Source organism: Muscardinus avellanarius, assembly GCF_963383645.1.
Source record: "Muscardinus avellanarius genome assembly, chromosome: 15".
NCBI lineage: Eukaryota > Metazoa > Chordata > Mammalia > Rodentia > Gliridae > Muscardinus > Muscardinus avellanarius.
In genome coordinates, this window is record NC_137801.1 from 42,616,066 (window position 1) to 42,641,010 (window position 24,945).

Genomic DNA, 24,945 nt, shown 5'->3' on the forward strand with positions numbered 1-24,945 from the left:
AGATAACTTTTAATTCCTAACATGTTAAGATTTTATTTCTGTCTGTCTGATATACTGTGTATTCTTCTTTGCTTAGTTGTCTGCTGGATGGAAAATCTTGTTTCTCTGGTTCTGGCATGTATTACCTATTTCTTCTTTGTAATCAATGTCTTTGAGTATTTTCTCTAGTGCTGGTTTTGAAGACATAAATTCCTTCAGTTTCTGTTTGTCATGGAAGCTTCTTATTTCCCCATCTGATTTGATAGATTTTGATTACTGATTCAGTTTTCTTACAAATTTAGTAAGGAAACTGATTACTGATTCAGTTTCTTTAGATTTTCTATTTCTTCATGATTCCACATTGGTAGGTGATGTGTTTCTAGGAGTTTGTCTATTTTATGTAACCAGTTTGTTGGTGTATAAGTGATCATAGTACGCTCTAAAAGCTTTTTTTATTTCTGTAAAATCAATAATGGTTTCCTCTGTTTTATTGATGATATTAGTTATTTGAGCCTTTTCTTTTTCTTCTTCAGTCTAGATATAAAGGCTTATCTATTTTATTTTTCAAGTCACCAACTCTGGGTTTTGTTGATTTTCTCTGTTCTCTATTTTATCTCTAATAATTATTGTTTCCTTTATCCTTTTGGTTTGATTTGTTTCTTTTTTTCCCTTAGTTCCTTAAGGTATAGAGTTGGGTTGTTAATTTGAGATTGGTCTTTTTATATGTCTTTTAAACATTGACAGGCTATGAATTTTCCTCTTAGCATTGTTCTTATTGTGTCCCATGAGTTTTTGTATATGTGTTTTTGTTTTCCACTTGTCTTAAGTTATTTTATAATTTCCATTGTGATTTCTTCTCTGACCCACTGGGTTTTAAGATGTGTTTAATTTCCACATATTTGTAGATTTTCTGATTTTTCTTTTGCTATTATTTTTAGTTATGCTACTATTTTTAGTATGATTTACTTTAAATTTATTATCTGTTTTGTTTTGTTTTGTTGTTTTCCCTCTTCTCCCCTCTTTTGGCTTTTACTTTTTTATTTTTTATTTTTATTTTTATTTTTATTTTTTGCAGGTCTGGGGATGGAGCCCAGTGGCATTTGACCTCCAAGTTATATCCCTTGCCCTATTTTTTTAAAATTTATTTTGAAACAGGGTCTCACTAAGTTGTGGAGGCCCTCACTAAGTAGCTGAGGCTGTCCATGAACCGTGATCCTCTGGTCTCAGCCTCCCAAATGCTGGGATTACAAGCATGTGCCACTACACCGGCTTACTTTTAAATCTTAGATGTTAATGTCATAGGTAGGCCTAGGCATGGCTGGCATGGGCCAGGGAAGAACCAATGAGGCGGGGGTGTTCAAAATCTGTTTAAAACTAGCTGGCAGGCATCTGAGAATACTGCCATGGTCCACACAGAAGGCTGGAGAAGGTAGCAGAGAGATGCTGTATCAGCCATTACAGCCTCAGAGCAAAGTTGGTGTCTCTTTGGACTTTAAAGTTGTTTCTATAGCTCATTTCATTTTTGTTTAATCAAATAAACAAGAGGGCTTTTTTTCAAATAAATACATTTATTATTTTTGTAATTTTAATTATTTTAATCTTGATATTTATTAAGATTTGTTTTATGTTCTAGCATGGTCAATCACAGAGAATATTATTTATACATTTGAGAAGAATTATTCTGCTTTTGTTGGGTGGAGTTTTTTATATGTTTCTAAAGTCCTACTGATTTATATTGTTAATGCTGTTATATTGCTGTTTAGGGAACTCGTGTTTATAATTGTGATATCTTGATGAATTAATTTTTCATTGTATAGTTTTTTATTATAGTTATTTATTCATATTCTGTTTTATCTGGTAGTAGCATAACTCCTGTAGCTCTCCTTTGATTATTATTTTCATGGAAATTATTTTCCACTTTCACTTTCAACTTATACATGTTCATATGTATATAGTTAGTCTCTTATGAATAGCTTGCAGCTGGATCCCTTTTTTTTTTTTTTTTTTTTTTTTTACCCATTCTGTCAGTCTTTGTCTCTTGTCTAGGGAGTGCTATGGCTTAGATATCATTTGTCCCTAGAGGTTTGGTCTCCAGTGTAGTGGTGCTAAGGAAATATAAGTGAGGTACTTAGTGGAAGAGACTAAGTCCTGGGGCTCCACCATTATGAATAGATTCGTGCTGGTCTTGCATAGGCAAGTTGGGTCTATGGGAATGGCTTGGTTTTCATGAAAGTGAGTTATTACACAAGGACTGGTCCTGCCCTTCTAGGTTCTTGCTGTTTTACAATGCTTGTGCTCCCACCATCACCATGCCATTTGATCTGTGTTCCTCAGTAGAGCTGAGCCTCTGTACTCCCCAGACAAGAGACAAAGACTGTCAACTCTTTTGTCCCTCATTTTCTTCACAACTGTCTTCCTTTTATTTTAATCGATATTTTATAGTGATGTATTTTGATTCCTTTTTCATTTCCTTTGTGTACATTCTATAGATACTTTCTTTGTGATTCCTAGGAAACTGTTGTTAGAGCCAGGCCTGGTGGCACACACCTGTAATCCCAGTACTTGGGAGGTTGAGACAGAAGGGTTGCAGGTTCAAGGCCAGCCTCAGCAACCTAACAAGGCCCTCTACAACTTAGACCGTGTTTAAAAATAAAAAATAAAATAGGTCCGGGGGTCTCTAGCTCATAGGTGGAATGTTCCTTGGTATAATCCTTAGTACCACAAAAACAGAAACACTGTAACAATCTATTTTAATTTTATACTAATATATTTGATTACATACAAAAAGTTTGCTCCTCTACAATTCTACCCTTCTCTAATTACTGTCACAAATTACATATTTATGTGTTTTGTACCCATTAATATAGACTTATACCTACAATTTGTGCTTTTATTCTGCTAAACCCTAGAAAGGAATAAAAGAGGGACAAATTAAAATTGTGATAATACTGGTTTCTATATTTGTTCATGTTATTTACCTTTCCTGGAGAACTTTCTAGCATTCTTTGATTTCGATTTGAAGGAATCTTTTTAGTATTTCTTGTGGGGAAAGTCTGATGATAATGGTTTCCTTTAGTTTTTATCTGGAAATGTTTTAATTTCTCATTTCTTTTAAGATGGTAAGGCAGACTTTATTAAAGATGGGAGATGGCAATAGATACATGGACCACTGCAATAGGGTTTTGTAGTAAAGGAGAGAGATTAGACTCAATTTTTCCTCTCTCTCTCCCCTGTTTCTCTCTCTTCCTTTCTCCCTCTTTCTCTGTCCCTCTCCCTCTTTCTCCCTCTGTCCCTTTCTCCCTTCTTCCTCTCTACCTCTGAGCTACACCTCCAGCCCTATTTTATTTTAAAACAAGGTTTTATTGAGTTGTAGAGAGCCTCATGAGGTTGCCAAGGCTATACTTGAACCTACAATCCTCTTTTCTCAGCCTCCTAAGTACTGAAATTACAAGCATGTGCCACCACATCCAGCTCTTTTTTCATTTTAAGTTCTTTAAACATATCCTCTCCTACTTTCTGGCCTTCAGTGTTTCACTGAGAAATCTGCCACACTCTTGTTGAGGGTCCTTTGTATGTAGATAAATTGTTTTTCTCTTGCTGCTTTAAATGACAGTGTTTTAAAATTTCAGTTTCTAAGTACTTATTGCTATGATAGAGATGTACAGTTCATTTTTGTTAATTGTTCTTATATTCAATCACCTTGCTAAAACTACATATTAGTTTTAGTAATTATTTTGCATATCCCTTGAAATTATCTTATATAATTATCTTTTTTTGTGAATGGAAATTTAGTTTATATCTCCCCACTCAATTTTCCTTGACTTATTACACTGATGAAGGCCACCAGTACAAAAATAAGAGGTGAGAGGAGCTATCTGGTTCTTAAGGGGAAAGCATTCTGTCTTTCATCATGAAGTACTGTGTTGGCTATAGGTTTTTTTGTAGAAGTCCATTCCCCCCCCCCCTAATTTCCGTTTAATCTCTTCCAGTCTCAATCTCCCCCTTTCATTTTATGTGGAGCTGGGGATTGAACCTAGGAGTGTTTTACACCCCTGAGCTATATCCCCTGCCCTATTTTTTAAATATTATTTTGAAATAGTGTCTCACAAATTGCTGAGGGTCTCACTCAGTTGCTGAGGCTGGCCTTAAACCTCCAATTCTCTTCTCTCAGCCTCTCAAGTATTGGGATTACACATGTGTGTCACCATGCCTGGCACTCTATCTTTTAACTAGTATTCTTAAGAACTTCTGTTTAATATAGGTATTAGACTAATTATCGGTCACTTTTTTATTGGTGCGTTGTAATTACACGTCACGGAGAGGTTCAGTGTGATAGAAACATACATGCACACTGTACTTAGATCCACCCTGCTGCTGCCCCTTCCCTTCCCCTTACATAATACTAAAATTGATATTTATAACTTTATATATGAACATAGGATTATCTGAACTGTTTTCTTCATCAATCTCACTTTCATCTTCTCACCTCCCTTTCCAAATCCCCTTCCACTATTTCTCTAGTATCTCCCCTTATTTATTTGAAATTCTTTTTGTTTCCCAGTTTTTCTCTAGCATCCACATATGAGTGAAAATATATGGCTCTTTACTTTATGGGACTGGCTAATTTTGCTTAAAATAATATTCTCTAGTTCCATTATTTTTCCTGCAAATGACATAATACTGTTCTTCTTGTAGCTGAGTGTTGTGTTCCGTTGTGTGTTGTCATTTGTTTCCTATGTGCTTTCTTTTTTACTGCAGGCTTTTGGTTCTTTCCTTGGCTGTGTCACATTTGATGACTCCTTCAGAAGACATTTTTACTGTTATGTTTTTTATTTCTAAAATTATATTTGATTCATGTTTTCTACCTCTCTGCTAAAATTCTTTATTTGTCCATTCATGGTGCCCACCTTTATCACCATAGTCTAATGAGTCTGATTCTCTTGATTGCTTTCCTGCCTAATGGGTGGTTTTTGTTGCTTTTCTATTCATCATTATTTTTGATTGAATATCATTAGACATCTTGTATAGGAAAGTAGAGGTAAATAGTATTTATACTTGGAGATTAATATCTCTCTATTCCTTTTTTTCCAAGGGCTGTTTCTCCTTGGATACCAGATTTCTGGAATGTCATGTGATATCAGTGGATTTTTGGTGTACTCAAGAAAAGCTGGGATGTCATAGCTTATTCAGTGTCTGTTCATTGTTAGTGTGGCAGTGGCTTCTTCTTAGCTCTTATAGCCAGCAGTGGAATCCCCAAGATTTTTCTGATTTATTTTGTATACAATAAAAGTTATTTGTATAATTTTGAATTATTGCCATTTTTGAGTGTATATAGCCATTCATTTTTATAAAGTGTGACACTCCTTATATTCCATTTGTGAAGAAATTTTTTTAACAATGTAGTAAAAATTCTTAATTTCATGTGAACAGTTAATTTGCATGATTTTTAACTTTCATTGTTCTATGTAAGATTATTTGTTGGGGAAACTGAAGATTAATTATAGGAAATATTTGTATGAATATGACTCTCAAAAGGACAGTCATTTACTCAAAAATTTGGTATATTCGATATAAAAGTGATTCATTGGGATGTTTTTTTTTTGTATTAAGTGTCACCTGTACCTCATGAATGTAGAGTATAAAGAAAACTTCACACCTTTTTGAAGTTATACCTTGTTGGGATCCTTCACTGACCCTGCAGACTCCCAAGACTTCTTAGGCTGATATGATGAAGGCTCTCTGGGGACTTAGAGCCAGTATCCTTGAGCTGTACTTCTGTACCCTATCCTTAAAGTAACCTGTTTCCTGTGAGTTTGTGTGCTGTCCTGTAAATGTGCTTCTACACTCCTGTGAACCGGATTCAGATTTCTATTACTGCATCTGGAACTTATGCCAGGTTTTCATCGAAAAGGGCTAAGAATTCTGCTGTACATTCTGTGGTGCATATACTCATATAAAATAGCCCTCTTGAAGGAGCTTAGAATTTTGTTTCTGTCCTATGACAGAGTAATAGGAATATGGTATGGCATGGTGATGGGGAACTCTCTATAATCAAAGTTGGGATTTAATCCTGTTTCACCCATTTCTATCTCTGTGGTCTTGGTAAGCCTCAGTATCTTGTCTCTCAGTATGTTACAATTGGGTTCAAATTAGAAAATGTCTATAAAACATTTACCAGATGCTTCTTTGTTCTGATTGATGAAGATTATGGTACAAAGAATAGCTATGTGACAAGAGGTGATTACTAAATTTCCTTTATATTTTCTCTAATTTATTTTTTAGTTGTGGTAAAATAAATATAACACAGAATTTGCCATTTTACACTTCTTCCATCTACAGCTTGGTGGTGTCACATATTCACAGCTCCGTGCAGTCATCATCACTATCCAATCCAGAATGTTCCTCATCTTGAGCAAGAACCCTGGGCTTATTAAACTATACTCTTCATTCTTCCCTTCCCCAGGTCCCAGGAACATCTACTTCACTTTCAGTCTGTATGAATTTGCCTATTCTAGGTACCTCACATTAAGTAGAATCATATGATATTTGTTCTTCTGGGTTCACCTGATTTCCCTGACTATAATCCTCCGTTATTTCTTATGTATGCATTAAATATAGTACCACTTGTCTTTTCTACTTTGGTTATTGTTCAGAACCAACTGTAATAATTAAAACATAATAAGTACTCTGTTAACTTAAATGGTATATATGAAAGTTAATAAAGATTATATAAAAGCAATGAAATCGCCGGGCGTGGTGGCGCATGCTTGTAATCCCCGCGCTTGGGAGGCGGAGACAGGAGGATCGCGCAGGTTCAAAGCCAGCCGCGCTGGCATAAGAGACCCTGTTTCAGAAATATAAAATAGGTCTGGGAGTGTAGCCCGGAGGTAGAAGGGCTTCCAGGAACCCCAGTACCACAAAAAAAAAAAAAAAAAAAAGCAATGAACTCATTTGTTGCCTGTGTACTGTAAATAGGTTCATGCAACTTATAATTTTCAAAACTGTTTTATGTTGCATAGAAATGTTAGTATTATGAAATTCAAAAATTTGGAGGGAAAATCATTTTATAAGGCAGAAATATATGTTACATAACCAATTGTTTAATATTTGTCAAAGTAAGTTAAAATTCTGATTCAGAGCCGGGCGTGGTGGCACACGCTTGTAATCCCTGTGCTTGGGAGGCAGAGACAGGAGGATCGTGCAGGTTCGAAGCCAGCCGTGCGCGCAGGCTTAGGAGACCCTGTTTCCAAATAAAAATGTAAAATAAGGTCTGGGAGTGTAGCCCGGAGATAGAAGGGTTTCCAGGAACCCCAGTACCACCAAAAAAAAAAAAAAAAAAATTCTGATACAGTATTTTATGCACCACTTTTGACTTGAAGAACTTTACTGCATTTCTTTATCTTTTTAGAATTCTAATTCTCATATGGATTTAAGCAGTCGGGTGACTGATGATGATATTAGTGAAATAATTCAAATAGATGGGACCGGTGATACATCTTCCAATGAAGAAATAGGAACTGTAAGAGACATAAATGAGAATAAATTTCTAAGTACTGTTGATACAGGAGATCTAAAGGTGCTTGAAGAAGCTGGCAGTATATCGAATGAAGACTCCACAGCAAATAGTAGTGATGATGAAGACCCTCAAATAGACATTGTGGAAGAGGTGAGCATCACTTTTGAACTGACAATTTCCTTATCAACTTACTCTTGTGTATCAGTATACATAGCAACCAAGAACAATAATAAGATTAACCATGTCTTTAGTTTTTTAAATTAGACTTATTTATATTCTGGGACTTAAGCTTTTAATCTTAAACTGTAATTTAAACCAGTTTTAAGCATTTAGGAATTGGTTTTCTGGCAATTAAACTCAGGGCCATTCTACCTATAAGCTATACCCTGAGCCTTCTTTTTTATCTTTTTAAAATAGGGTCTTGCTGCCCTCCACAATTTAGTGAGACCCTGTCTTAAAATAAAGAATAAAAAATAGGGCAAGGGGTGTAGCTTGGAGGTTGAATGCTCCTGGGTTCCATCCCCAGACCAGGAAAAAAAAAAAAAAAAAAAAAAAAGGTCTTTCTAAGTTCTTGAGGCTAGCTTTTTGAATCTACCATCCTGTTGTTTCAGTCTTCCAAGTATTGGGATTATAGGCATGACACAGGCTTTATCTGTTACTCTTAATTGGGGATAGGTTTAGGGGATAGGATTGGAGATTAAAGAAGGCAGCCTATGGAGAAGCATACAGTATCTGTTTTAATAAATGCAGTAAATCTAGGTGGACTATGTTAATTAAGAAGTATGTAATGAGTGTTAGCTATCATTGTGGCCTTACATATGTGCCTGCCAGGCATATACAGGTCATATCTGCTTCATCTTAAGTAATAATACTAGCATCCTTTGGGTCTTATTATCAATGAGAATACTGAGATATGGGGAGTTCTTTTATTTCTATATATCTGTCTTTAAAATTTTTGAATCATCATGAAATTCCTTAATATGATAATCTTTCATCTTTAGGACCCTTTAAATTCTGGAGATGATGTTAGTGAGCAGGATGTACCAGACCTTTTTGACACAGATAATGTAATTGTCTGTCAGTATGATAAGGTACTGTATTCACCTTTGGACTTTGGGTTTATTAATTGCATTTGTAGTACAGAGGGTGATGGGAAATATAATGGTGAGTTACAGTTTACCACTAAATGAATCACAAAACGTGTTTAACTTTGTCAAAGTTTTTTTGTGTGTGTTCTGGGGATGGAACCCAGGGGAATTCTACCTCTGAGCTACACCCCCAGCCTGATTTTTTATTCTTTATTTTGAAACATGGTCTCACTAAATTGTGGAAGGCCTCACTAAGTAGCTGAGGCTGGCTGTGAACACAGATCCTCCTGTCTCAGCCTCTCAAATACTGGGATAGCAAAGGTGTGCCACCACGCCCATCTAATTTTGTCAAATGGGCCTACCACTGTGCTGTGTGATCTTAGCGATACTAAAATAGTGAGAGTCCTTGTCTGAAGGAGGCAACAATCTTATTGAAACAAGCTATTTCAATAGGATGGCAGGCAAATCAAAAGCTAAAATATGTGACAGGTAAACCAAATGCCAAGATGAGTGCACATAAGTCAAATGAGCTGAGAGGCAGACAGTGAGTCATATAGGCAGCTTGGAATGACAAGAAATCATTTGCAGTTTTAGTCCTCTACAAATCCTTCATGAGCAATGTGGGGCTTTGAAGTGGGGCTTGAATGATATATAGGATTTAGGTAAGTCTGGAGGGTAGGCTTTCAGAGTAGAATTGCCTGATAAAAGGCAGAGAAATGAGTGGGTGCCATATATGTCCAGGACAGTGAGGAGGCGGCCTGGCTTGAATACATGTGCTCCTATTAAATGTACTAGGAGATGAAGCTGGGTTGGGAGACAGAGTAAGGAGTAGATTGGAATATCCTGAATGTTACTAAACTTGATCCAAGGGCCATTAGTCTTCTGAGAAGGTTACTGAGAAAGTTTTAATTGGGTTTAGAAGCTAGTCATACTTAATGATTTGTAAAGGCAAATGGTAAGAAAAACGGGAAACATAAAGTAATTAGAATCTAGATGAAGCAGAAAGCACAAAAACAAGGAGACATTGGAAGTATGAGAGAGTCAGCGGGACTTGGAGATTAGATGAAGACATCTCCTCGGTTTCAAGCCGAGAGGCTGAGACTGGAGGATCGTGGTTCGCGGACAGCCTCAGCTATTTAGTGAGGCCTTCTGCAACTTAGTGAGACCCTGTTTCAAAATAAAGAATAAAAAACAAAATAGGGCAGGGTGTATAGCTTGGAAGTCAAATGCCCCTGGGTTCCATCCCCAAACCTGCAAAAAACCAAACCAAACTAAACCAAAACAACAACAAAAAAGAGCTTTAGCCAGGCGTGGTGGCACATGCTTATAATCCCAGCATTCGGGAGGCAGAGACCAGAGGATCATGGTTCACGGACAACCTCAGCTGCTTAGTGAGGTCCTTTGCAACTCAGTGAAACCCTATTTCAAAATAAAGAATAAAAAATAGGGCAGGGGCGTAGCTCGGAGGTCAAATGCTCCTGGGTTCCATCCCCAGACCCGCAAAAAAAAAAATAAATAAATAAAATAAATAAATAAATAAAATAAATAAATTAAAATAAATAAAAAAGAGCTTTAATATATATAATAGGATGGTACATTTTTGTCCTTAACTTATGAATATTTATATACTTTTAAATCAGACTTGATATATCATTAACAAACTATGCAGTTTTACCTGTTTATAATATAGAGTTCAAAGGTTTTTTAAAATATGCTTATGCATATGTATAACCATTATTATCTTCTCTTAGAACTTCTTTCTCCTCACCGTAGTGAGGAGAGACCCCCAAATTTCACAAAACCCCCAAAATTCACAACTTTAGTTCTCACTCTGATAGCTCCCTGTTTCTCCTAGGGTTGGGGAACCACAGATCTACTTTCTATTTCTATGGATTTCACTGTTCTGACATTTCATATGAAAGTACCATGTAACATGTAAAATGTGGTCTTTCGTGGCTAGTTTCACAGTGTCATTGAGATTGATTGTGTACCAAGACTTCACTCATTTTCATTGCTGAATAGTCTACTGAGTGGATATACCACATTTTGCTTTCTTAATTATCTTTCAGTGGACCTTCAGGTTGACTTCCACTGTAGGGGAGAAAAAGTAGCATTTTTTCCCTCATCTACCACAAGGCTCATAGCTGAGGCCTTATAATAAAGTCTAGCAAGAAAAATGGATGCGAATTTATTTGTTTTAGATGGTACAGGAACTTTTAGAAATAGAGACACAAAGAAACATGGAAAACCATTTCTGGATAATCATGTAGGAGTAGGATTGGGGAAAATGTGTATGGTTTAGTGGTGATAAGCTAGTGTGAATTTAGTAAGGCCTGTTCATTCAGATTATTCTCTGTGCCCTTTTCTCTTCAGTACTAAAGACATTCCTTTCTTCTGGGAATAGGGTGGGCAACTCTGAACAAAGCGTTTTATGGCTTACTGTAGAGGAAGGTCAGAGAATCTTTTTTTTTTTTTTTCTGCTCAGAGACCCACTTTATTCAGTTCTGTACATATGGGGATGTTGGCCCAAGCCCAACCCACCTTAGGACCCAGGTCAGGGGCTAGGAATTGTGGCTTTTGGCTGTATGCATAGGGTGCTTTATTCTTCACAGAGAATATTTTTATGGCATGTTTTAGAGGAGAAAGCGAGGAGAAGGTAATAGAAAGTTTTCTGCTTCTGCTATTTTCTTAGATGCCAGGGTAACATATTTTGGAGGGGGTATGTCCTGACCCCCATCACCACTTTTTGACTATTATGAATGGTGGTGCTATAAATATCAATGCACACATTTTTGTGTGGACATATGTTTTCCTATGTCTGGTAAATACCTAGAAGTTGGATTTCTAGTCGTAAGGGTTTGTCCACAGTGATGTTGAGAGTCTCAGTGTCTGAGGCCTTGCCAGAACTTTCTGATCCTTGACATCCTAGTGGGTGTGAAGGGGTTTCTCAGTTTTGATTTTCCTTTTTCTGGTTAACAAATGGATATTTTGATCTTTGGTGTTTTTTTTCATCATAGTTTGGATATACTTAAAGGAAACTGCAGATAGTGTTTTGAATTGCTGTAAGAATAATTCCTTTTCTATAAAAATAAGATCACTTTCTCAATTTTAACATTTTAGAAATACAAATAGAAAATGACAATTTAAATGCTGGTGAATGAACATAAGAGGGAGCAGGGGATAGAAAAGGAAAGTTCTTTGTTTCAAATTTAGTTTCTTATAAACAGTATATTGCCTTCTACAAAGAATATATTATAAAGTATTTAATTATATATGCATTCAATAACGTCTCACAGAGATTTTTCTGGAACATTATAGAGTATCTTTTGTTTGCTGCATTGTGGAAGACAGATTGTAATTATATTGTGCTTTGTATTTTTTAATGTTTTCTCATATCGTGTTTTGCTTCTTGCAAAAACCTTGTGGGGTAGATAAAAGTGATATTAGTTGTATAGTACTAAGAGATTTAGTCAGAGAGCACTCTATAATTAGTGAATATTTAAAAATTGTATTTAAAAATTAATGGAAATATGGGCATTGGCAAGCCTTGAAATGCTGTTTAAAGGGAGTGATGGACTCAGAAAATGGTTGCAATGAGAATGTATCTGTAAAGTCATAGGAATGAGTAACACTGTTATAATGAAAAAAAATTTTTTTGTACTGGGGATCGAACACAGGGGCATTCTACCTCTGAACTACACCCCAGCCCTATTTTATCTTACTAGTGTGTTGAGAATCTCACCACATTGCTGAGACTTACATCAAACTTGCAATCTTCCTGTCTCAGCCTCCCAAGATTACAGGTTGTATGCATTTGTGACAGACTCCAGGTGATTTGCTTGCCCCTTAAACGTTTGTTTTTTTTTTTTTTTTTTTTTTTTTTTTTTTTTTTGGTGGTACTGGGGTTCCTGGAAGCCCTTCTTCCTCCGGGCTACATTCCCAGACCTATTTTATATTTTTGAAAAAGGGTCTCTTACACCAGCACGGCTGGCTTTGAACCTGCGCGATCCTCCTGTCTCCGCCTCCCAAGCGCGGGGATTACAAGCGTGCGCCACCACGCCCGGCTTAAACGTTTTTTTTTAAACTCCTATTTATTTATAGAGACATTTATAATATTTTATAAACATTCTTATATTCTGAATAAATATTTCTAATTTCATGTTGTACTTTGTTTTAATTAAAGGGTAAGGTTGTCCTTCTAAACTATTTTGTCATATATGTAAAAACTAAACCTTTAATGCTTACATTAAATCAAGAGCCCTAAGTAAGGGGCTAGAAGACTACATTAGATCAAACTACCAACAAAAAAAAACCCCTCATTTATCGTCAATTTTTATAATTTTGCTACTTTTTAAAATCATAAAAGGGGAGTCATCTATTAAAGTATCTCTTTTCTCCTTTAAAGATTCCTCAATCAGGGGCTGTAATATAGAACTGAAGGCACAAGGAAGTCATACATTAACTACTGCTAAATGGCAAGCAGCTTTGCAAAACATGATTATCAGAAAGAGAATATCACAATGCTGCCAACTTGACACTACAGAAACAAAGTAATTTTGGTAATAAGAGCATTATACTTTAGTCCCATATCACATAGTTGAGGTCTTTAACAAAGAATATATTTTCCCATGAGATTAAAGGATAATCAAACATTATATTGAAAATCTTGATTCCTATACACATTTAAAAAATGCTGAATTGTACATATCAGGTTCACATCTCAAACCCTCTACTAGTATAATCCTGTTTTAAAGAGAATGAACTATTTGAGATAAGGAATACATACCAGTTCTCTATTTTCATTTTTGCACACTCTTTACCTTTTAATATTTCTACCTATTATATAAACATAACTGAGAAGCACTTTTGTGTATGGTTCTGGGGATTGAACACAGGGGCATTCTGTCTCTGAGCTACAATCCCAGCCTGATTTATTTATTTTCAAATTTTTAAACAGGGTCTCTAGGTTGCTAAGGATGGCTGTGGACCTGAGATCCTCCTGTTTCAGCCTCCCATGTACTGGGATTACAAGTGTGCAGCACCATGTCTGGCTTGAGAAGCACTTTTTTTTTTTTTTTTTGCAGTTCTAGGGATGGAATGCCTAGGGGCATTCTACCTCTGAGCTACACCCCCAGCCCTATTTTTTTTAATTCTTTATTTTGAAACAGGGTCTCACTGAGTTGCAAAGGGCCTCACTAAGAAAAGCTGAGGCTGTCCGCAAACCACGATCCTTCCTGTCTCAGCCTCCCCAATACTGGGATTATAAGTGTGCACCACCATGCCTGGAGAGAAGCACTTTTTAAAAAGTTTATTTTTAAGCCGGGCGTGGTGGCGCACGCTTGTAATCCCCGCGCTTGGGAGGCAGAGACAGGAGGATCGCGCAGGTTGGAAGCCAGCCCCGCGCGCTGATTTAGGAGACCCCGTTTCCAAATTAAAATGTAAAAATAAGTCTGGGAGTGTAGCCTGGAGGTAGAAGGGTTTCCAGGAACCCCAGTACCACCAAAAAAAAAAAAAGTTTATTTTATTTTTCTTTGACTAGCAGATGGAATTTATATTTTAAAATGTGTAGCTTAACACTTGGAGGAAACTTGGAAAATATCAACATGTACGATTAAAAACTGCTAAGTGAAGGCATTGGTTACATTCTGGGTGAGAATTAGTTAATGGTATAGACACATTATTTCAGAGGCCTCCAGTATGTCTAAGATTACTATAAAATTAAAGTAATAAGGATATGACAGAAAAATTAATAATGAGATGAGAGTATTCATTACTATAAATAGAAGTGTTTTTAGTAGAATGTGAAACCATTTGGATAGCCTCGATCTTCATCAAACAGTTTAGTAAACTTGCTCATAGGTGGCTTTGTTCTTTAGATGCTAGCATAGACTTTCTCTCCCTCTTTCTCTCCCTTTCTATTTTAATATATATTAGAGTTCCCACTTCTCCACATCCTTGCCAGCATTTGTTTTTGTTTGTTTTGAATAATTGCCATTCTAGTCTTGTTACATTTTTTCTATCCATAGATCTATATCATGTTGATTTAATTTTACTGAGATTTAAAAATATTGATTAGTACTTTATTCTTGATCTTTTCCAAAGTTTTTCTGGGTATTATTGTCTATTTTTATATTAATTCAGAATTAATTTATCTGGTTTAAAATAAAGCCCTATTGGTATTTTCACCAAGATCACATTAAATTTAGAGAATTTCTATGATGTACCAATTAAAAAAAGAGATAAAGAAAAAATGGTAGATAAATTCATGTTTGGAGGTATGAGGTAAGAGGTAATGGGATGGCATTAAACTAAAAAGTTTCTGCTTATAAAAATGTTTTAGAGAATTTGGTAATTTAATGATGTTTGGAAGAAATAGGCTGCAATTTTAGATGAGTGTTCAGGGTGGCCTTACTGAAAATGTAATAGTGTAGAGATCAGATGTAAAGGAATGAACTATCAGGATATCTGGAAACAAGCACTTCAGACAGAAGACAGCAAACACAAAAGCCTGGTGGAAGGAGGCTGTGCCTTGGTGTAAAGGGAACAGGGAAGGGTCTGGAGCAGTAAGCAAGGGAAGTGAGAGGTTGATACAACCCATTGTAAAGACTTTAGTTTTGGAATGGGAAACACTAACAGTTTGAGCAGAACCACTCTGACCATCATGTTCATAGTAGACTAACAAGGGGCAAGAACTGGTTATGAGGCAATTTATATTGTATAGGCAAGGAAAGATAGTGGATTAGACAAAGGTGACTGTAGTGGCAGTGGCTGGAATCTGAGTATGCTTTGTTAGGCAGAACTGACATTTACAGTAGATCTGAATATGGTGTGTGAGTTGGAGGCATAAAGAATGCGTAATTTTTTTTTTTGTGTGTGTGTGTGTGGGTCTGGTGATGGAACCCAGAGGCATTTGACCTACGAGCTACACCCCCTACCCAATTATTTATTCTTTATTTCGAAACAGGGTCTCACTGAGTTGCGAAGGGCCTAAATAGCTGAGGCTGGCTGTGAATCACAACCCTCTGGTCTCAGCCTTCTAAATGCTGGGATTAAAAGCATGTGCCACCACACCTGGTTGTGTAAGATTTTTAACTTGAGCACTGCAACGAATGAGTGGCCACTTTCCACTGAGGTGGGAAAGGCTGTGAAGTTTACGTCAGATATGTTTTGTTCATTTCTGGGTATTTTATTTCTTTGGTTTCTGTGGTAAATGGACTCTTTATATCTTCTGACTGTTCATTTATGTATATTAATTTTGTACCAAGCTGAATTCTTATTTAGTTTTAGTTTCCTCAATTATCCTGGATTCCTTTCTCTCTCTCTCTCTCTCTCTCTTTCTCTCTCTCTCTCTCTCTCTCTCTTTTGTACTAGGGATTGAACCCAGAGGGATTCTATCTTTAAGATTTTAATTTTTTTGTTTTGAAAAACAGGGTCTCACTAGGTTGTTGAGAATCTCACTACGTTACTGAGACTGGCATTGAACCTTTGATCCTCCTACTTCAGTCTTCCAAGTTCTGGTACTACAGGAATGCACCACCATGCCCAGGTGATTATCTCAGATCTTTGACCTGCATTAATTGCATATGCAAATTTATTTCAGCTCCAATTTTTGTAGCTGTATTTCTTCTCTCTAATTGCATTGACTTAATATCAATTATATTACTCTTTTCTATTTGTATTAGCTTAAGTACCTCTAGAGTGTTTTAAAAGTTGTATAACAATAGATATCCTTGTTTACATCCTGATTTGCATGGGAATGCTTTTAGTGTTTTCCCTACTAAGCATATCACTAGTATTTAAGCTGAAGTTGTGTGTTTGTGTGTGTGAGAGAGAGAGAGAGAGAAAACACGCGCGTGTGAAAGCGCGCCAGTGTGAGCTAGTGAGAAGAGAGACCAAAAGCATGCGTATTTACATGCATATGTATGCCCATGTATGACTTTTTTTTTAAGGAAAAATCTAAAGTACATGAGTTTTATCAAATGCTTTTTCAACATAACTGGAAATGATCACATGGTTTGTCTTCTTAGGGCAAGTAATATTTTTATACAAATGAATACCTAATATTGAACTATTTTTGAATTTCTAAAAAAATGTAATCACTTGGTAAATCTACTAGAATGAGTTAACTGCTGTTGATGTTTTCCTCCTAATTCTGGTTGTATGTTCTCATCTGTGCTGAGTTCAGAATTTTGCTATCACTGTTGTATTCCAGGGGACTTTTAAAGATATATGCAAGTGAAAATTTGTGCATCAAACTTAGACAAAAGCTTAGATTATTAGAAAAAAAATTTTTTACACACAAATAGATATTTATCCTTTGTGTTTTCTTATGTTTCACAGAATAGTCCTGAATACTAGACACACATTCTCTTCCTGAGTTAGACTATTTGTAGTCAAACAGCTAGCTTTAGATATAACCTCTTACCTCAGGTCATATATTTCTAGGACTTTTGAATAGTTACTTGCAATTTACACAGAGGTAGCAATAATTTTATGGTTTCTTACCTTTTGAAGTAGAAGGATTTCTTTGTTTTTATTTGTTGGATCTAGGCTGATTACCCAAACTACAAACAGCCAGCAGAATCTACACATAAGATGTATCTTCTGATCTTGCTCAGTGCTTTATTGTGACTTTCTTCTTCATAGTGAAACACAGCTTTTTTTACTTCTGATATTAATTCATCCTCCTTGTTGATTCTTTGCATATATACTAGTCTCTGCTGTTCTTGAGTAACCAGACATGCCCCTTCCAGGGCCTTTTGCTTCTGTTCTTTTTGTCTGGAATGCTCCAGTCAGTCTTTACTTGGCTTTACCACTTACTTTCTTCCAGCCTTTGCTTAAGTATCACCTCAAAAGTGAAGTCTATCCTATCTTTTTCAAGATTGAAAGTTCATTTTTATATTGGGTTTTTTAAATTTTCTACTTATTTTTGTAGCACTTATCACTTTTTAGTACTTTATATAATTTACTTATATATTTGGTTTGTGCCCCTCTCTTTATTAAGATGTAAACTTATCAGAGGCCCTCCATATCTGCTGTTTCCTCCTCTAAGGATACAGCTAAATGTGAATAGAAAATATTTGGAACAACTTTCATCTCTACTGAATATGTGTGGGCTTTCCCTTGTCATTATTCCTTAAACAATGAAGTATAATTAAGACTTAAGAGTATTTACATTGTATTAGATATTATAAATAATCTAGAGATTATTTAAAGTATACAAGAGGACATACATTATATATATGTGTGTATATATATATATATATATATATATATATATATATATAGGCATTCATATAAGAGAATAAAGCATCCATAGATTTTGTTTCTGTGGGGGTTGTGGAAACATTCTATCACCTATATATTGATACCGAGGGTTGACTGTATGTTATATATCTCCAGTGCCTAAAGCAGTATTTGATATATAAAAATTCTTATTTGTTGAGTGAATGACTAAACTGTCTTGAGGAGGCCTTACTTTTAAAGAACTACTACTTAGGGGTCATATTAATTTCATTTGCTATTTCAAAGAAATGTGATTCTTACAAAATTAATTAATTTAGATTATTTTCTCCCTCCAGATTCATCGAAGCAAGAACAAGTGGAAATTCTATTTGAAAGATGGTGTTATGTGTTTTGGAGGGAGAGATTATGTATTTGCAAAAGCCATTGGTGATGCAGAGTGGTAAACCCTATGAGCTCAGTACATCAGTTTTGTGAACATCAGTGGGACTACATTATGTATTATAAAGCTTAATTTTTATTCTTATTTAGTCCACAGAGCTGCTCAAATTTTTAGTTTACCATATGGAGTTTAATAAATTATAATTCAGATGCAGATACAAATATACAACTTTATATTTGTTTTCTTTTTTACAAGTTCTTTTCTTTCTCCTCATTATATATACCATTACAAAGCATATTTGCCCAGATGTGATAAAACATGAAGGAATATCATATTTCTTGTTGTGTGTGGTGTGTGTGTGTGTGTGTGTGTGTGTGTGTGTGGTATTGGGGATTGAGCCCCCAGGGGGATTCTACCTTCGAACTACACTCCTAGCTCTTTTTTATTTTGAAACAGGCTATTGCTAGTTGCTGAGTCTCCCCAAGTTGCTTGAGCTGTCCTTGAACCTGTGATCCTCTTGTTTCAGCTTCACAGGTACTATGATTACAGTTCATGGTTAGCCTCAGCTACTTAGGTGCTTTGCAACTCAGTGAGACCCTGATTCAAAATTAAAAAATAAGGCTGGGGCTCTAGCTTGGAGGTAGAATGCCTTTGGGTTCCATCCCCAGTGCCACAAAAAAGGAAAAATAAAATAAAAAGGCAAAAAGGCAATTTAAGTTGGGCGTGGTGGTGCATGCTTGAAATCCCAGCATTCGGGAGGCTGAGACCAGAGGATCACGGTTCTCGGACAGCCTCAGCTACTTAGCGAGGCCCTTTGTAACTCAGTGAGACCCTGTTTCAAAATAAAGAATAAAAAATAGGGCAGGGGGTGTAGCTCAGAGGTCAAAAATGCCCCTGGGTATTTCCCCAGACCCGCAAAAAAAAAAAAAAAAAAAAAAGGCAATTTAAAAGTAGGCTTAATATAAAACAAAGCACAATAATAGTTATCCTTGCATGTTAATATAATGTGATAGTTTGTGTTTTGACTAGAGAGAGAGCTAAGAGTTCATCAAATTAATCTGGCACTGTCTCAAATAATGCTAAAATAATTCTAGTTCTTTTGAAGTTGTCAAGTTTTCTAAAATTTTTGGCCAGGATCCATCCTAAGGAATATACTTTAACAACTCAGTATATGAATGTATACTGACACAAATAACTCAAATAAAACAATGACTTAAAAAATCATACTTGCCTGTAGCATGATAGCCATCTACAGCATCTATATGATTCTTTTCTGTTTTACCTGAAGGCTTGATGGTATTAATCCACTAAGTTAACTGCTCAGTTAAAAAAATTATTTTTAGCATGCTGACATTCATATTTTTATTTTAGTGTGAATATGGTACTTTAGATGATCAAATTCTTATTAAGTTTATTCAGTCTTATTTTTATTAACATTTATTAACTATGCATAATAATAGGGCTCACTGATCAGTACTTAATTAACACATACAATTATGTGTTAATCAAACCCAGCCTCCCTTTCTCCCCCATTCTCCTGCCCACCCCCAACCTCCAGTAATCATTATTTTATATTCACGTCAACTGTTTTTATTTTTAGCTCTCACATAAGGGATAGATGTTTTTAACCTGTGTAGTAAAGGTAGAGTAAGACAACCTTCATCTACTGTAAAAGAATTATTCTTGAAGACCTATAAGTTGAAAGAGTTTATCTGATATTTGGTTTTACTACTTTTACATATTCAAAGCAAATATTTCTTATTACCTTTTATAAAAAACACCATAAAGTAAGTTTCTAAGTTCTTATAAAATCAATACTTTGGTAAATACTGTATTACAGCCTTTTTTTTGGTGGAGAAAGTGTCTCTTGTAGTGGTTACAGTTTGCTGTGTTAAAGGACATTTGTGAAAGTATCATGTATCTAATTCCTATGTCAGTACATTTTTTTAAAAGAAGTTTATTAAAAAGATAGAAATGCAGAAAATAGCCGGGCATGGTGGTGCACGCTTGTAATCCCCACGCTTGGGAGGCGGAGACAAGAGGATCACGCATGTTTGAAGCCAGTTGTGCTGGCCTAAAGAGACCCTGTTTCCAAATAAAAAGGTATAAAAATAGGTCTGGGAGTGTAGCCCAGAGGTAGAAGGGCTTCCAGGAACCCCAGTACCACCAAAAAAAAAAAAAAATAAATAAATAAAAAAATACAGAAAACAGTTACAGCCCCATGCCAAAATGGCATGAGGGGGGAGGGTGGCCAGGGCCAACTCACCACTCCCCCTATGCCAGTACATTGTGAGAATTTCTCAAGTTTTTCTCATATTCATATCCTAGAATGCTTTATTAAATTTATATCTTCCTGTAGGCCAAGATTTGGTTGATTCAGCACAGAATTAGTCTTTTAGGGGCTAACTGACCTTGCCTGGTATACTTCCCTTACCTATTTTACCTATTTTATTCAATGTGCAGAAGACTTCAGTCATTGCTGTAATACATGTAAATAATCATCAATATAGCTCAGACTTTATAGAACATTGGGACTCTAGTTCCAACGGATACATTCAGTTTTTTAGTCATTTAAATTGTGTAGGAAAAACTAATAATTTTAGAGTAAATAACAAAAGGAAATTAGAGTAGTAAGCAGGGAATTTAGTGGGGCATTTTATTTTGCCTCATACTTACAGGTTAATATTGTGTTATTTTTCATATAATATATACCCGATGGGAACATTGTGATTTATAGCTAGAAAATTATAAGTAGAAAACCTGTGGTAATATCTCTTAGGGGAAAGACAATATTAATTAAAAATAAAGTAGCCCTACCATATCCACAAGGAATATGTTCCAAGACCCACATGGATGCTTGAAACTGCAGATAACTCTAACTGTGCTTTTTCTCTATATCCTTCAGAGTTGCCATACAATATCAGAGTTAATCCGTCCTTCCATGTGTTGTGTCCTGGTGCTGCCTTTGCATCACTACTCTTGCATTTTGGGATCATCATTAAGCAAAATGAGGGTTACTTCAACACAAGCACTGTGATATTGTGGTCACCAAACTGATAACTAATATAGTCATTAGGTGACAGATGGGTATATGGCATATACAGTATGGATACACTCAACAAAGTGATGATTCAAGTTCTGGACGGCACTGAATATGACAGTGTGAGATTTTCATTACAGAACTCAACTTAAAACTTGTGTTTTATTTCTGGATTTTTCACTTACTATTTTCAGATGGTAGTTGTTTATGGATAATTATGGAAATTGAAACCACAGGAAAAGGTACTATGGTATCACACAATTTGAAGTAATTTATTTAATGAAATGTTGGAGGGGAACTAAAGACTGGAATAGTTCAGATATTCTTTCATAGAAGAATGGAAACTATTATATTCATACAATGGAATACTAATCAGCAATGAAAAGGAATGAACTTATTCAAGCAGTATCATGAGTAAATAGCAAACAAAGTCACACATAGAAGAGTATATACTGTATGAGCCCCTTTATATGAAGTTCTAGAACAGACAAAACTAATCTGTGGGAACTGAAATCAGAATCATCATTACCTTTGAGAAAGGGGATGAGGGAACTTTTTGGAGGTGATAATGCTTTATATTTTGATGAAGGTTTGGGTCACATGAGTGTATGAATTTCTTTTCTGTTTTGTGGAACTGGGGATTGAACCTAGGTGCATTTTGGTACTGGGGATTGAATCCAGGGAATTCTATCTCTGAACTACAACCCTACCTCTATTTTTTATTCTTTATTTTGAAACAGGGTCTCACTAAGTTGTGAAGAGGCTCACTAAGTAGCTGAGGCTGGCTACAAAATGCAATCCTCCAGTCTCAGCCTCCAAAGTACTGGGATTACAAGGATGTGACATCGTGTCCAGTGGCTGTATGCATCTCTCAAAACTTCATATATGTTATATTTAAGATTTATCCATTTCACCACATGCAAATATTTTCTAAACTGTAAATGAATACTGAAACTTTGTGAATATGAGTGCTAAAGTTTTAGGGCTGACAAGCACTCATGCCTGCAAATTACTTTGAAATGCATAAAAATAAGATGATGGATGGATGGATGAATGGATACATAATAGATAGATAAGCCTATAGGTATGTATTGAAACCAATAGAATAAAATCTATTGAATATAAGTGGTGGTATATGAGAGTTCACTGTATAAAATTTTCAGTTTATTACACTTGAAGCATTCATAATAAAATACCGGGGTCAGTTTAAGGAGTACTTGTGTACCCTGAACCTTTGGAATACTTGTGATTTACTAATATGGGAGCCAGAAAAACACAGCAATTGAGAGGCTGGGGTCCTGAAGCAGGGCTTTGGGTTTGAAACCTATTAATTAACTCTTTTATTAGTTTTGAGAAGTTTGGCAAATGCAATAGATTTTCGTCTTCTGTATAGGATGAATAATACCTACATGATTTAAGTTTTATAAAGGTTCAGTGGGTTAAATGTTATCTTGATGTTTGGCATATAAAAATTACTTTTTCAATAAAAATTACTTTTATAACATGCGTTTATTAGTGCATTATAGTTTCACCTTTTAATATAAATTATCTTAACAATGGTATATATGTACACAGCATTTGGTGCCCCCCTACCTCCCCATTTCTCCCCTTCCCAATACAGAGCACTAAAATTGACTTTGGTATATTAACATGTATACACATAGCCAATGGAAGTATTTCTATTAATGCATCTCAGTCTTCCTCCTCCCCTTTTCTTAGACCACCTCCCTGGCTCCACTGAGGTTTCTCATCCATTATCTGGAGCCCCTCTTATATCCCAATTACTCCCTAGCTTCACATATAGAGAAAACATATGACACTTTACTTTCTGTGACTGGCTAGTCTCACTTAACATAATATTCTCCAGGTCCTCCCATTTTCTTGCAAATGACTTAATTTTGTTCATTATTGCTGAATAGAATTCTATTGTGTGTATTTCTGGTAATTTTATAAACCATTCATTTATTGATGGACACCTATGTTGGTTCCGTAATTTGGCTATTGTGAATTGTGCTAATATGAAATAGATGTGCATATATCACTGCATTATTGATAAGATAATCAAGAAATGGGCAACTGAATTGAATAGATACTTCAAAAAAGAGATACAAATGGCTGATACATGAAAAAATATTCAAAATTATTAGCAACCAGGGAGATGCAAATCAGAACTACACTGAGATTCTAACTCCAATCGGAATAGCAATCATGAAGTCAAATAACAAATGTTAGTGAGGATGTGGGGAAACTCTTCTACACTGTTGGTGAGATTGCAAACTAGTTCAGCTTCTATTGAGATCAGTGTGGAGATTACTTAGAAAACTTGGAAGGTATCCACCATATGATCTGGCTATACCACTACTGGGTACCTTTCCAAAGAGGTTGAAACTAAAGATCTAAAAATTACTTTTAAAAAGTCAAAGGAAGTCGGGAGTGGTGGCACATGTTTGTAATCCCAGTACTTGGGAGGCTGAGATAGGTTTGGGAGGCTGATGGCAGGTTTGTGGTCAGCCTCAGCTACTTAGGCCCTCTACAACTTAGACCCTGTTGCAAAATACAGAATAAAAAATAGGGCTGGGTGTGTATCTCAGAGATAGAATGCCCCTTGGTTGAAGCTCCAGTAAAACACACACACACACACACACACACACACACACACGAGCATACAAAAATATTGCAATGAAAACTATAGTTTGTCCTGCAAGAACCAATTCTATTAATTAAAACTATAGTAAATATTGGATGTATTTTCCTATAACCTGCAAAGGTTATAGAAATGATTATTGGAAAGGTTATAGGAAATGACAAAAGTTAATTATTTTTAAATATTTTAAATATTTCCTCTTACTGAAAAAGAGTTCTAGAAAAATTTTTTTATAGGTTTTATACTAACTTCATAGCAGTTCAATCCATTTGTTGTATATCATTATCAAGGTCCTGAGTTGGAGGATGGGGAAACAAATGGACAGAGACAGGATTCCCTTCTGGGAGGCATTTATAATGTCTCATTGATCTTTAAAGGAGAAACAGTAGACCAAGCAGATAGATCAAAATGTACCATTAGATGTTTATCTTAGATTAACTTTTTGAAAAGTAGAATCTAGGTAGGACATAAAAGTCTGTAGAATAGTGTTGTTATCCAAAGAACTCTGTGATGATAAGGATATTTTGTGTCTGTGGTGTCCATGTGTAATTAGTCATGTGTGGCTTTTCACATTATACTTCATGTAACCACGAATGGCTAGTGACTACCAGGTTACACAGTGCATCTCTGAGTATATTTATCAAGTTTATTTGAGGAAAAAGACCAATTACTTTAAATTTCCAGTCTGTTATGAACTACAGCTTTTGTAGAATGCAATAGAAATTACAAAAATGAAGGGAAAAATCAGAGTCACTCAAAATTCCTTAATTTTTCCTAATGTTAGATTCAACAGTTAAAAATTACTCTGTCAAAACTGTTACATAAATTTCTAAACACTCTTAACTTTTGAATTTTATGCCATCCTATACCAGTGATGGATAGTTCTGACTGGCAGTAGTCATGGACCATGCTTTGAAATAGGTGATAGTCTTTTGCTCATTGTGCCTAAATTTCCTAAAAACCAACTCTTAATATTAAAGCTTTTGGTTCAGGTGATTTTTTTTTTTTTACAGATTTAAGTACAATACAATAATGCAGTTATTGAAATCCCAG

The 24,945-nt window shown here is 35.5% G+C and overlaps 1 protein-coding gene across 2 annotated transcripts in view; it reads left to right on the plus strand.

Annotated features, from left to right (window-relative positions):
• GTF2A1L (general transcription factor IIA subunit 1 like) overlaps positions 1–18,272 on the plus strand; it is a gene marked incomplete at both ends in the record, with an annotated part of 100,353 nt that extends 82,081 nt beyond the window's left edge. For both annotated transcript variants that reach the window (XM_080711253.1, XM_080711254.1), the window contains 3 exons: positions 7,388–7,645; positions 8,497–8,586; positions 18,165–18,272. In XM_080711253.1, coding sequence (XP_080567379.1) covers positions 7,388–7,645; positions 8,497–8,586; positions 18,165–18,272 — 456 coding nt within the window. The remainder of the gene's footprint in view (positions 1–7,387; positions 7,646–8,496; positions 8,587–18,164) is intronic.
• Between the last annotated feature and the right edge of the window lie 6,673 nt (positions 18,273–24,945).